We start from the raw sequence: 12,932 nt of genomic DNA, 5'->3' as shown, positions 1-12,932 counted from the left end.
GGCCCTGACCTTGGGGTTCCGAGCAGCCAGACCCAGCCCTCCTGGCTCTTTCCCCTCTGTTGCTCTTCTTCTGGGTCAGGGCTCAGGGAGAGCAGAGCGGGCAGGCAGGAGGCCAGGGGTGGAGCGTGTCAGGGCCCAGCGGGCTGTTGTGGAGGGAGGTGCCGTTCAGCTCTCGCCTCGGCCCACAATTCCCGGCACAGGCTGGGCTTCTCCAGACTTCCCGCTGCAGGCCAGAGTCTAGTGGGGGCTGGGGCACTGAGTCAGGCACTGGTTCAATCATAGCTTTGCCATTTCCTTTCGGTGCCAGGGATGGAGCTTCTCGGGCCTCAGTGGCGTCACAGAGAATGGGGCTCCTTGTTTCCTCTTAGCAGAGGGGCCAGGGAAATAAAGGAAACCAGTGCTGGAAGCTGTGCTTCCTGGGGGCTGGGTCTCTCCCATCTAGTTCACTGGTGCAGCCCTGGGGCCTAGTGCGTGGTAGGTGCTCACCAATATTTGTTGAATGTTTGTGGCTGTTCTGCTCACTGAGCCTCACCTCGTATGAGGTGTGTGTGTGTGTGTGTGTGTGTGTGTGTGTGTGTGTGTGTCTGAGCAGCCCAGTGTCTGCCTAAGTCCAAGAAGCCACAGGGAGAAGATGAGGGGAAGATGGGGGAATGGGGACGGAGGTGCAGGGGGAAAGGGAGCTAGGCCTACATTTGCTGTGTGAGCTTGGGGTGGTTCTTAGAAGATGTGAACAGGGTGCTATGGCCTTTGGCCTCCTAAGGCTCCACTATCCTTTTGTCCTTGTCTGTGTCTCAACCTGGATCTTGGAAGGTTTGTCTAGAAAGGGCTCCAACAGATGAGTCCACCTTATTCCCCCTTGTGTAGAGACTGAGAATTTAATTGAGAGAAAGTGAAGAAGCACATTTCTCATAATTGCTCACCTCCCTGCCACCTGTGTGCCAGCCCTTATATGGAATGGGGAAGTGTGTCCATTTTGCTTGGTAAATGTGTATTCAGCACATATTACGGGCCAGGCACTGTTCGAACCACTGCTTAATTAAATCTTTGTCACTACTCCCTTTGGTAGGAGTTATTATTGGCCCATTTTATAGACGAGGCATAGTGTGGTTAAGCAACTTATCCAAGGTCAGGCAGCTTGTCATAAGCAAACCCAGGCTGTCTGGGAGCAGATCGACCAGGCCACACATCTGCAAAGTCTCCTTGACTGAAGTGATCATTTAGCAGCACCCCTACCTGCCTCCTAACCCAGCCGTACCTTGGGTATAGAGCCAAGCATGTTCTAGACAGAGGGTACCATGTGGTACCAGGCTTTCCCGCCAGCACAACTCTGGCGTATAACTGTCCTTATCTGATTCCCAGCAGCCTGGAGGAAACGTGTGATTGTTCCCCAGTCCACAAAGGAATAAACTAAGGATTTTAATTCAATGGCTGAGCTCTTGCCTATCTTGTATCTTTGGTGTCTGAGGCTGACCCTGAAATAGGGTGACAGAGATGGGATCAAGGTCAGGGAAGAACGGGAGGAGCAGGCCCAGATGTCCATAGCCACTGCCTATTGCAGACCAATTCTCATTGGGCACAGAGTAGAAAAGCGGTTCCATCAGTCCCCAGCACCCAAGATTCCTGAGAGCAGGGTCAGGCGCAGGGAGGTCTGGTCTGACCCCTGATGAGCATTCTAATCTCAGCTTGCCCACACTTTTCCTGGCTCTTTACGCTTCAGCCACAAGAAATGCTCTTCATTTCCTCCAAATCACGTTGTTCAATCTACCCCAGGGCCTTTGCACTTCCTGTTCCCTGTGCCTGGAATGTTTTTCCTTTCCGTTCCTTGCCTGAGAACACCCAATTGACCTTTTTGAGCTCAGCTCTGTCCTTCCTCCTATTGCACTTCCTCCATCAAGGTCAGGTCCCCCCATTATCTACCCTTAGAACAGGTGAGGCCTTCCTCACAGTGTGTATCGTGGTTGACCCTTACGCATGAGAAATTATCAGGTTGGTATCAGGTTGGTGTCTATCCCATTGCTCCTGGAGGGGAGGGATTGAGTCTCCCTTGCTTACTGCAGAATCCTCGCCCCTGACACAGTGCCTAGCACTGCAAGCTCTCAATAAACATCAGTGGAAGGGGCAATTGAGTGAATGGAGAAAGAATGTTCTCACCTGTATGCGTGTGTGCACGTGTGCCTGCATGCAACCCCAGAACTTAATAGCTGTAAGGCCGCATTCATTTTTCACGAGGTTCATGACATGCAGTGTGTCGTGTTGCTATAGCGGAGGAGGCACAAAATGCTCTCAGCTGGGTGTCAGGAGCCCTGAGTTCTGATCCAATCCTCATGACTGACCTCAGGGGGAATCAGGTGAGTCATTCCTCCTGCCCAGGGTCAGTATTGTCATCTGGCGGGTGGGCATAGAGAGGCAGTCCATGTGGTGCTTCAGTGTGAGGTCTGGACCCAGCCCCTGCCTGGGTTCACATCCCCCTCTCTCATTTCCTAGCCATATGAACTCTCTGGGCCTCAGTTTCCCCTTAATAAAAGGGGACCGTAACAGTCCTCACCTTTTAGGACGTTGCGAGGTTTAATGAATCTATGGTTGTGTAACATGTATAGTAAGCAGTGCCTGGCACAGAGGAAGTCTGTGTGTGTCTACCACAGCAGCACACCCACCCCCACCCCCAGAAGAGAGGAGGAACTTCTCCACGAGCTGAAGCAGCACCAGGTGTGTGCCCAGACCTTGGCATGCACTGGTCATCTGGGCCTCGCCGCAAACCCAGGCATGAGCTTACACTGTCCCCGGTTTATAGAGGCAAAAGCTTCAGCTCAGGCCTTTCCCACATTTGCAGAGCCACACACTTCACAGCTATGAGGTTGAGCGGATGAAAGCAAGTTGCAGAAAGATAGAGATAGTACGACACCGTTTACATAGGAAACAAATACTATACAAGGGTCAGGAGGGCGAGACATGGAGAAGGAGGCTAACAATACCCAATTCCCAGTGGCTCTCTCAGGTGGGGGAAGGAAGCAGGTGAGGGGTGAGAGTGGAGCAGGAGCTGAGCGGCATCTGTGAGCTTTTGTCTCTTAAGCTGGGTTATGGGAACAGGAAGTTTCATTTAATTTTTCTGTCTTGGGATGCCTGGGTGGCTCAACTGCTGAGGGTTGGTTGAACACACAGCCAACAAGCAGTGGAGCTCAACTGCTGAGCCACCCAGGGATCCCCTAAATAAAATCTTTTAAAAAAATAATTTTTCAATCTTTTTGTACTTCTCAAACACTTCCGTAGACACTTAAAATGCAGAGAAGAAATTGCAAGGAAATTAACTGGAGATGACCAGGGAGTTGGAATAACAGGTGATATTTTTTCCCCAGTGTCCAGGACTGGAACCTGGGTCTACTGGGCTCTGGAGGAGGGCTCCCAGCTGCCCCATCTCCAGCCCCTCTCCTGCTCATCTCTGCTAGCAATGGGCCCATTTGCAGCCTACAGAGGTCCCCCTCAGCTGCTTGGAGATCATCCTCCTTCCTTCAGCCCCATGGTGGTTGCATTGTAGCCCCCAGAGTCAGGAGTGAAGAGCCACAGGGCTCTGCTGGTCTTAGCCTCTGAGGTTCTGTTTCTCTGTCCAAGGGGAGGTAGTTTTGCTTTCAGCTTCAGGGTCCACAGACATCCCCTCACCCATGAACCCCACTACATCTCTGTGTGCTTTGCCTTATTCTGTCCTCACCTGAGGTACTTGTGTTCATGATCCCTACTTTGAAGATGAGGAAACTGAGGCCCAGGGAGGTGAAAGGAGGATTTTTCTAAGCTCACACAAAGCAAGATGTGAAGAAGCTCCAGTTGAATTCCTGTGTTCACTCCATAGTGGATTCCCTGACTGTGCCATGTGTTCCAAGCATGTCATCTGCTGCGGACACTGCCCTGTCTCTTCCTCTTGCCAGGCACCGTACTCAGCCCTGTGTGTGTGTTAACTCACTTAATCACAATAACCTGCCTAGTAGCTTCCAGCAGTTTCCCTATTTCACAGATAAGGAAACTGAGGCACAGACTGGCAAAGTGATTGAGAACACACAGCCAACAAGCAGTGGAGCAGCCGGGATTCAAATTGAATTGGGGCGGGGTGGGGGTGGTATTCCAAGGTCCACACTGCCCCTGTGGATTTACTCTGGGCTCTGGCCAAGGATGGGGGATATAATGGCAAGGATGCCCAAGTGGAGGTCCTGAGCCCCTCAGCTTTCAAGAGCTGCCAATGCTGGCTGAGGCATCCTTTCTCTTCTGTCCCAGCTGGGTCTCCAGGGATCAAGCCACCACGGACATGTCTTGTTTATTAGCCAGGAAACCGGCCTAAGTGCTGAGAGTGTGGGTTCTGGCAGCAGACAGCCTGAGGGTAAGCGTGGCCTCACCCTTTCTGGCCATGTGACCATGGGCAAGTCACCTAACCTCTTGGTGACTCAGTTTCCTCATCTGTTAAGGGGCAAACAATCTTGTTTCAGAGGCTCTGTATGAGAATCAAATGCAGTAATTCTCACAAGGCATGTCGGACAGCATCTGGCACACAGTGCTTAGTAAACACTGGCCTTCAATCCTGTTATCTTTCTTTTGTCCTACGCTCTCTCTAGGAGGCAGTGAGTGTTTGGAGTTCCAACAGAGGAACTAATTGATGCAGGTGGCTTCCCCAGGGTCCCAACAGCTGGTCAGTGGCCCCACTGGGACATGCCCCACTGATTCTTGGTTCATTCCAGACATTTTAGAGCTGACTCTGAGGTTAAGCAAATGCTCTGAGGCCAGAGGTGCAGACTTAGGGGGCAGACCTGGGGCCTGTTTTCTCACATTTCCTGCCCTAGAAGACAAGGGGGAGAGGGTCTGTGTGCATCCCAGCCCAGATGAGCTGTGGGGCCTAGGGGGAGAGAGCCAGAAATGCATGGCCCTGACCCCCTGGGATGGCCTGGCCAAGGAGCTTGAACAAATAAACCTGGCCCTCTGGGGGAAGCTGCTTGAGGGGCTGCTGCCCCCATGGCTCCCCTGCTCATCCCTAAGCCCAGGGCATCTGGGCCAGCCATGTCTAGGCTCCCTTCTTGGAAAAATAACCCCATTTCTCCAAGAAGCAGATGCTATTCTTTCCCCACTCCACCCCCCAGCCCCAAACTGCTTAGAAAGCAGCCAGCAGTGAGGTTAGGAAACCAAACCCCAAGACATTCTGTTCGGCAACTGAGATTCATTTCTTGTTTGGATAACCGAAGGCCGAAAATGCCAAGAATTTACGGGCAGCCTGGGGAGGCTGGGGCAGCTGGGAGTCCGGGGCCAGTTTGGGAGGGTCTTGGGCTGGGCCAGAAACCCACGCTGCGCTCCGCTGGATGTGCTTTTGACCCACATCCAGCCAGGCAGGGCCTCGAAACCGCTGGGCTGAGGTCTTGAGTTATTCTGAGGTTTGGCGTCAGGGACCAGGAGTGAGCAGCAGAGGCTGGGGGCGGTGCCAGGTTGGGAGGCTTCTGTCCAGCCCCTCACCCCTCCCCAGTTGGTTTTGGAGTGCAGAGGGGGAAGAGAAAGAGGCCCCAGATGAGCACCCTGGCTGAGGGGGGAGCTCTGGTCATCTGGCTTGTGTGTCCTGGGTCCTCCAGGGTGGACAGAGCATATGGACATCCAGGGAAGTAGAGACAAGAGGGCCAATGGGTTCAGGGGGAATGAAAGGAGGATCTGAGAAAGAGACAGGGAGAGACTTTGGGGAGATGCCACCAGACAGGAGAGGGAGTCACAGAGTGGCAGAGACATCCACAGAGTTATAGAGCAGTGTCAGGGCCACCGTGAAGGCCCCGGGAGAGAGACCCACAAGAGACAAAGCAACCCAGAGACAAAGAGAAAGAGGCAGAGACAGATGGGGAGATGGGCAGGGAGGGCCAGCTGTCACTGGTATAGGAGAAAGGGCAGGAAGACCCATGGTTTGAAGGTTTGATGTCTGCCCTGCCCCTGGGACTCCAGCAGCTCAGAGGAAGTGGGGCTGCCCTTGGGGGCTCGGGTTGGGCTGAAGAGCTTCCGTGCCTCTGTCTGGCCCTGGTTTTCCACTATCCTCACCTGCAGAATGGGTCCTGCACGGGGGAAAGCAGAACCGGGCACTTTCTGGCAGAGACTGGGGTCAACTTGGGGGATGATAGTACCAGGAGTGACTCTTCATGAGCACCTGCTGCAGGCAAATCCTTTCCTGGTTCTGCTTCTCTTAAGCCCACATCAAACCCTCTCCCCACTCAGATGAGGCACCGAGCACAGGGCCAGCGCTAGGTTACACAGACAGGGGACCCAGGAGGCCCCGTGACCTGCCACTGTGCTGCACAGCCTGCCCGGGAAGCCTGCCCCCCCCCCGCCCCCGCTGGCTCTGTCCACCCACCCCCTCAACATTCCTGGCTGCAGCTTTCCTCCCAGATGAGAGGAGGAGCAGGGCCAGGAGATGATGTGCAGCCCACCGATAGCAACTCCAGACGTGAGTCATTAGGGCAGAGGCTTTCCAGGGGGATGGAGTTAGGAGGAGAGAGAGAGAGGTGGAAGAAGGGGAGAAGAGTAGAAGGAAGAAGTGGGGTGGGGTACAGGGGGAGGGGAGTGAGGGGGGGAGAGGGAGCAGCCCCACCCCACTGCTGTGCACTCTGAGCATAGGCAGGAAGACACTGGCCAGTTGGTCAGCTCCATGGGGGGAGAAGAGAGTGGGTTTCTGGGATTCGGGAATTCTCAGGCACTAAGGAACACCCCATCTCTCAGATCTTGCCTCCCCCACCTCCCTGGCACCCCCAGAGTCAGGAGAAAGGACCTGGAGTTTGGAGTGAGAGTCCAGGCTGGCTGTCACTGCTGGGTGACTCTGGCAAGTCCCTCCCCATCCCTGGCCTGTGTCCTCACCTGTGTACTGGGGACATGGAGGGACAGGGACTTGAGACAGGGGCATGGGCTGAGCAGGTGCTGGCCACTGGCGGCTTATGGCAGGGAGAGTCTCCCCTGCGCCCATCCTGATGATTGGAATCTTGCCAAGACTCCGTCTGGGGAGGCCAGTCCTCTCCACTCTTCCCCAGTAATCCCTAACGGCAGTGGTAGTGATGACGACGCTTCTACATCAGAATAATTTGAAACTAATTTTTTTTTTCTCCTCTGGGATGTTACCACAGAAGCCAAGAAGAGGCCTCCGAGTTTCAAAGACTCTGAGATATGCCCAACCCAAGCAGCCTAAAGGGGTCGTTCAACCCAAGGGGCCCTTACCCAGGAGATGGCACAGCAAATACCTGCCCCTGGCAGAGACCAGGCAGGACGGGGGACCCCTGGAGAACACCACCACGGACGAGTGACTTCCCCAGCGCTGAGGATACTGGACTGGGGCCATTGGGCTGACTCGTCTGAGATAGAGGTGCCCTCCCCCAGCAGTGCAGAGCTCAAACTAGACATGCAGCTGAATGAAGTCAAAGCCCATCAATCTACTGCATCTGGCATGGTTTTTATGGAGCACACGCTCTGCCCGGGCAGCAGGCTGAGAGTGGCATGGGAGCGGTCTCAGTGGTCCTCCCAGCCATTCCCTGGCATGTTGCTATTTTCTCCATTTTGCAGAAGGGGAAACTGAGACTTGCTCATCCACAGCCATGTGGCAAGTGCCAGGTGGGGCTGTGAACTCAGGTCAGCCTGACTCCCACACCAGTCCTCTCTGCCCCAGGTGCCCCATGGACATCTGGAGAGGACACTGCCCTGTGGGCCAAAAAAGGTGGCCCGGGGCACCTAACCTGAAAGCCACTGACTTAAATTCATCCTTTGGCTCAGTCAAATTTGCCTGAACACCAGGCACCCAGGAGAGTCAAAGATGGATGAGCGGGTAAGGCTCAGGATAGAGAAGCCAGTGGGGGAGGTGACAAGTCCTGAGCAGAGTCCCAGCTGGGGAGACAGGACAATGCACTGCAAGGAGAGAAGCCAAGGCCATAAGAAGGGCGGGACCTGCTGCCTTGGGGATAGATGGACATGAAGGACACCCTAGGGCCTCAGAAAGTCTTAAACAGAGACAGGGAGGGAGGGAAGAGCTGAGTGTCCAGCAGCTTTGGGGTTGAGGCACAATGGCCTCTGAGAGGAGAGACACCTGCAGGGTCAGGGTCGTGGATTGGGGGCTCAGGAGACTGCCAGATGCTGATTTGGCGCCACCATGGGGCAGGTGGGAGACAGTGCTGCAGGGGCGGTGGGGCAGCCCGGGGGTGGGGCCTGTGCCATGAAGGGTGAGAGGAAAGGAAGAGCAGGGACAGAGCCCTGGGAAACACTGGCATTCCAGGGTGTGGGAGGACTGGAGTGACCGGAGGGACTCAGGGACCTTCGTGTATTCATTAGTTCATTCACTCCACAGACGTGTGTGGAGGACCTGCCCTGTGCCACGCACTGTTCTAGGCTCTCGGAACTCAGTAGTGAACAAAGCACTTGCTTTGTCCCTGCTTTCTCGGAGTGCACAGGCCAATAGAAGTGCTTTAAGAATGGGTAGTGATACATGCTAAGAGAGAAAACCAAAGCCATGTTGAGGGGATACAGAGGGACAGAGGGAGGGTGGTTGTTTTAAATGGAATGGACAGGGGAGCCTCTCTAAGGAGGGGACATTTAAGCAGAGACCCGAGGGGGGTTGGGTGAACCCTGTGGGCACCTTGGAGAGGGGGTGTTCTAGGGACTAAGGATTTTTGCTTTTATTCTAAAGAGATGGGAGCCCCAGGAGGGTTTTAAGCAGAGGAGGGACAGGATCTAACTTAGGATCCCTCTGTCTGCTGAAGTAATGGACGAGGTAGGGAGTGGGGTGGGAAGGGTGGAAACAGGGAGTCCAGCGAGCAGCCATAATGACTGTCTAGATGGGAGACAGAGGTGCTGGTGCGGGGTGGGGCTGTGGAGGTAGGGAAAGCAGTAGGGACGCAGGGCAGAGTGGGCATGTTTTGTGGATGAGGACTTGCGGATGGAGACAGTTTTTGGAAGGATGGTATTGGTCAGCAACATGAAATTTGTCAGGAGATCAAGTTGATGAAGACTAAGCCACGGCCATTGGATGTGGGAGGTGGGATGTGAGAGGTGACTTTTGGAGGAAGGAGTAAATGGGATGTGAGGAAGCAGAGGCAGAGAAGGGTGTGGCTTGGAGAAGAGGCTTGTTTCCTCTGCTCCTCCTTCCTCTTCCTTTTTTTTCCCCCATGGGAGATGCTTAGATGGGATTAAACACTGAAGGAAGAAATCAGCAGAGTGGGAGCACAGGAGGGGACAGTTGGCTTGGGGAGGTGCAGGGGCTGCAGGGGGATGGGATCTACATCCTAGGAAGGAAGAGTAGCCTTGGGCCATGGAGGAACCCCTTCTTTCTGAACGAGAGAAAAGTCTTGGGAACTGGTAGATGCACGGGTGAAATTGCAGGCGTGGGACAGGTGGATGAAGAGTAGCTCTCCCTGTGCCCTCATTTGTCATTGAAGCAGGAGGTCGTTGGTCTGGTGAGAGGATGGAGAACAGTAAAGATGGAGGCTTGGGGAGGTGAGGTTTGGGATGACCCTCATGGAACTGGAAACACACAGACTTCAGGGCAGCACGGAGCCCCCACTGGGCTGGCTCCAGTGTGTGAGGCCATGGCCTTCCTGGAGGCGGACTCCAGGATGATGTTAGGTTGGCAGCATTGCAGGGCGGGTGGCGGGGAGGGCAGGTGGGAAAGGGACTATGAGAAGATGGTGAGTGGGGGCTGAGGTCAGGGCAGGAATAAGATCGGAGGTTAAGTGCACATGCGCAAGAGTGTATATACAAGTGTGCAAAGCAGGTTGGTTAGTTATGCATAGGGCAGTTTCTCCACCTTGGGGACAGATAAACCCAGGGTGTGCTCAAGGTAATCCTTTGGACAACAGAGGAAACTGTCAAAACTTCAATTTACGTGATTTCATATGTCATCTTTTTGAAAATGGAAGGTTCCCTTTCATTTTGTTTTATTCCCTGTACTTATATTGATGTGGGGACATGTGCACATATATTAAATAAATATGCATGTATCAGGGAATAAACGTAGACATTGTTTGCTGATTGGGCACATGATCTGAACAGTTTGGAAACCAAGGAGTAAGAAGGCAGTGCTCCTTGGAGAGACACCTTGTCCATTGCTGTGCGCCGATTAATACATCTGAGGGCCTTAGGAATCAGTGCGCTTCCCTCCACGCCACGCCGCTCACTGCTCAGACTGTCTTTTGCACCAGGGGCCTGGGTCTCATTCTCTTCCTCGGTTGCTCCTACTTAGGGGCTCCTGCCAACCCCATCTTGGAACACACAGGACACCTTTCCCACCCCCATGCCTGTGCCAGGCCACACCAGCTTCATTCATCTCTGTACCCAGTGCCTTGTCAAGGGCCCGGCACACCATGTACTCAGAGTGTTTGCCAAAAGGATGAAGACAGAAGACCCTAGAGTGGGCCTGGCCTTGGTCCAGAACAGGGTGGAGTGTCCTCAACTCCTCACTCTCTGCCACCCTGTACCCAATGCATCAGCAGGGTCGATTAGCCCCCTCTCAGAATAAAGCAGAATCTCCCTGAGCCCGGTCCTGCCCCAAGCCTCCATCACCTATTGCCTGGCAGCTGAGCAGCCTCTTCCTCGGGCTCCCAGCATGCACCCTGCCCCCTACAGTGTATCCTGTTCAGACCAAGTCAGCTGTGTCTCCCCCGCTCCAAGAGCTGCACTGGCTCCTGTGATGCTCAGAGCAAGAGCCAGAGTTCTTCCTCCCAGCAGTCCCCAAGGCCTGACACGACCTGCCTCCTCTCCCCTCCCCTGCTCATGCACCCCTCTCCCCTCTTTCTCTGCTCCAGCAGCGCTGGTCCTCGAGGTTCCCCTGGCACCCTGACTGCCTTCCCACCTCACGGCCTTTGTACTTGCTGGGCCCTTTGTAGTGAATGCCCATCCCGCAGGTACCAGCATGGGCTGCTCCGTTATCTTACTTGTTCTCTGGGTTCAGACATCATCTCCTCCAAGAAGTCCTCTGGAATTATCTGACCTCAAGGAGCCACCCTGTCATCGTTTGCCCTCTTCCCTCCATTTTACGTCACCTTCTGACGTGGCAGGTATTTATCACTCATCTCTTCATGGCCTCTTTCCCCTACCAGTCCAGTATTGTTTGTTCTGTTTACTGTTACATCCCTGGCCCCTAGGATGGGTCAGGCCTGTGCTCAGAGCTCACTGATTTGGATTTCGCTCAGATGAGTGAATGAATGGCTGTGAGGGAGCCAGGTTTCCAGCTCTGAGCCTGCCCAGTCTTGCTGTGCGGCGTCAGGGCCATCTCTGTCCTTCTCTGTTTCTCATTACCCCCATCTGTACAATTCAGAGACATGGCCTTGATTAGCCTGGCCTTTGTGCCCTGGGCAGGCCTCTGGGGAGGACGCCCCACCTCTCCATGGAGACAGCCGGAGACCAGCCCCCATGCCTCCCGCCACCACCTCCCTGCAGGCCCAGCCCTTACCTTCTGCAGCCACTGTGTGTTGTTCTCCAGCACCTTCTCCAGCTGCTGCACTCGCTGGGTGGGCCAGTCCCCCAGGTTCAGGGGGGCTGCGGGCGAGTCCCTCTGGAGGCTGTTGGAGCCGCCGAAGGCCTCGGGCTCCGGTGGGCAGGGCTCGGGCTCGGGCAGCACGAAGGTGTAGCTGCACTGGCCGTGCTGGACGCGGTGTGCCCGGCGGCGCCCGCCCGCCTCCTGCCCCCTGCGCTGGGCCACGGTCAGGGCGGCCGCGGTGAGGAGGAGGCTACCCAGCAGCATGGCCGGCCGGGACAGCATCCGGAGATGCGGGTGTGGGCCCCGAGCCCCCGGGCACCCCGCCCGCCTGCCCACCGCCGCGCCCCCGAGGCCAGCCGCACAGGCCTGCCTGCCGGCCGCAGCCGAACCCCTTGGCCGGGCTCTGTCCAGGCAGCTATTTATATTCGCTCCAAATACCACAGCTGCTCGGCTTCCTCCCACCGCCTCGCTCCCGCCTGCAGACACCCCCTCACCTCGAACCTTCCCCCTCTCCCTTCCTTCCTCCTGACTCCTGCCCACAGCTGCCCTGTCCCCGCACTGGCCCTGCTCGCCCAGCTTGGCCTCGCCTCTGAGTTCTTTTATTATCCAGTGGAGGCCTGGCTTCCCCCTGAGAAAGAAAACAACACACACACACACACACACACACACACGCACACACGCACACACGCACACATGCACACACGCACACGCCAAACCCCCAAAGCTGCCTGCTTCAGAAAACCAAAGGCAACTGAACCCTCTCTTCCTGTCTCTGTCTCTCTCTGGCTCTCTCCAGCCTTCCCCCACCAAAGGCTGGGATCTCAAGTTTCAGCTCCCCTTCCCCTTCCCTCTCCCCCCTACCTTCCCATTCTGATTCCATGTTAGTGCTTGGAACACAAGCGATGTGACCCCCAGAGAGAGCAAAGGGGGGGCAGAGGGGTGAGGCTGGAGGGGAGGCAGCGAGTCCAATCTTTTGAGAATGTCCTTTTGAGGCCAGTGAAGTGGGCGCTCTAGCCGGGAGCTGGCTCCCAGCCTCCCTTCTCCCTTGGGACCAGGGGGGGGATGTTATGCCCTGGGGTGGCCCTGGCTCAGTTGTTGTGACAGTAATGAGAGGCTGTCCTGTCCTGGGGCAGATTGTTCTAGGACTGCCTTTGGCCCCGAGAAGGGAAGCGGATTGCAAAGAGCATAGCTTGGGGTAAAGAAGTGCCTCTGCCAGCCTGGAGTCGGAGGTGGCTGCCTCTAAATCCTGCTCCCCAGCTGCTGACCCTCGGGTGGGCAGCTGAATTTCTCTGTGTCTCCATACCCTGACTGGTAAGCTGGGTAAACCCCATCTCTTACACGGTGAAAGTAATGTGGGTCCTCAGCCTGGAGACCGACGAATTTTTTATTTACTTTACCTTTTAACTGGTTTATTTTTTTTTTTAAATATTTTATTTATTTATTCATGAGAAGACACAGAGAGAGAGAAAGGCAGAGACAC

At 55.1% G+C, this 12,932-nt stretch overlaps 1 protein-coding gene across 6 annotated transcripts in view; it reads right to left on the bottom strand.

Annotated features, from left to right (window-relative positions):
• Positions 1-12,456, bottom strand: part of ANGPT4 (angiopoietin 4) — a 59,492-nt gene extending 47,036 nt beyond the window's left edge. For 5 of the 6 annotated variants that reach the window (XM_035705562.2, XM_025469588.3, XM_025469586.3 and 2 more), the window contains exon 1: positions 11,426-12,452. In XM_035705562.2, coding sequence (XP_035561455.1) covers positions 11,426-11,734 — 309 coding nt within the window. In that variant the 5' untranslated portion in view covers positions 11,735-12,452. Of the gene's footprint in view, positions 1-11,425 lie in introns of all 6 variants that reach the window. The other variant, XM_049100350.1, reaches the window with a different exon arrangement.
• Positions 12,457-12,932: the final 476 nt, after the last annotated feature.

This window comes from Canis lupus, chromosome 24, assembly GCF_003254725.2.
Source record: "Canis lupus dingo isolate Sandy chromosome 24, ASM325472v2, whole genome shotgun sequence".
Taxonomy (NCBI): Eukaryota; Metazoa; Chordata; class Mammalia; order Carnivora; family Canidae; genus Canis; species Canis lupus.
The sequence above is the reverse complement of the archived record's forward strand: the minus strand, read 5'-3'. Positions and strand labels throughout refer to the sequence as shown.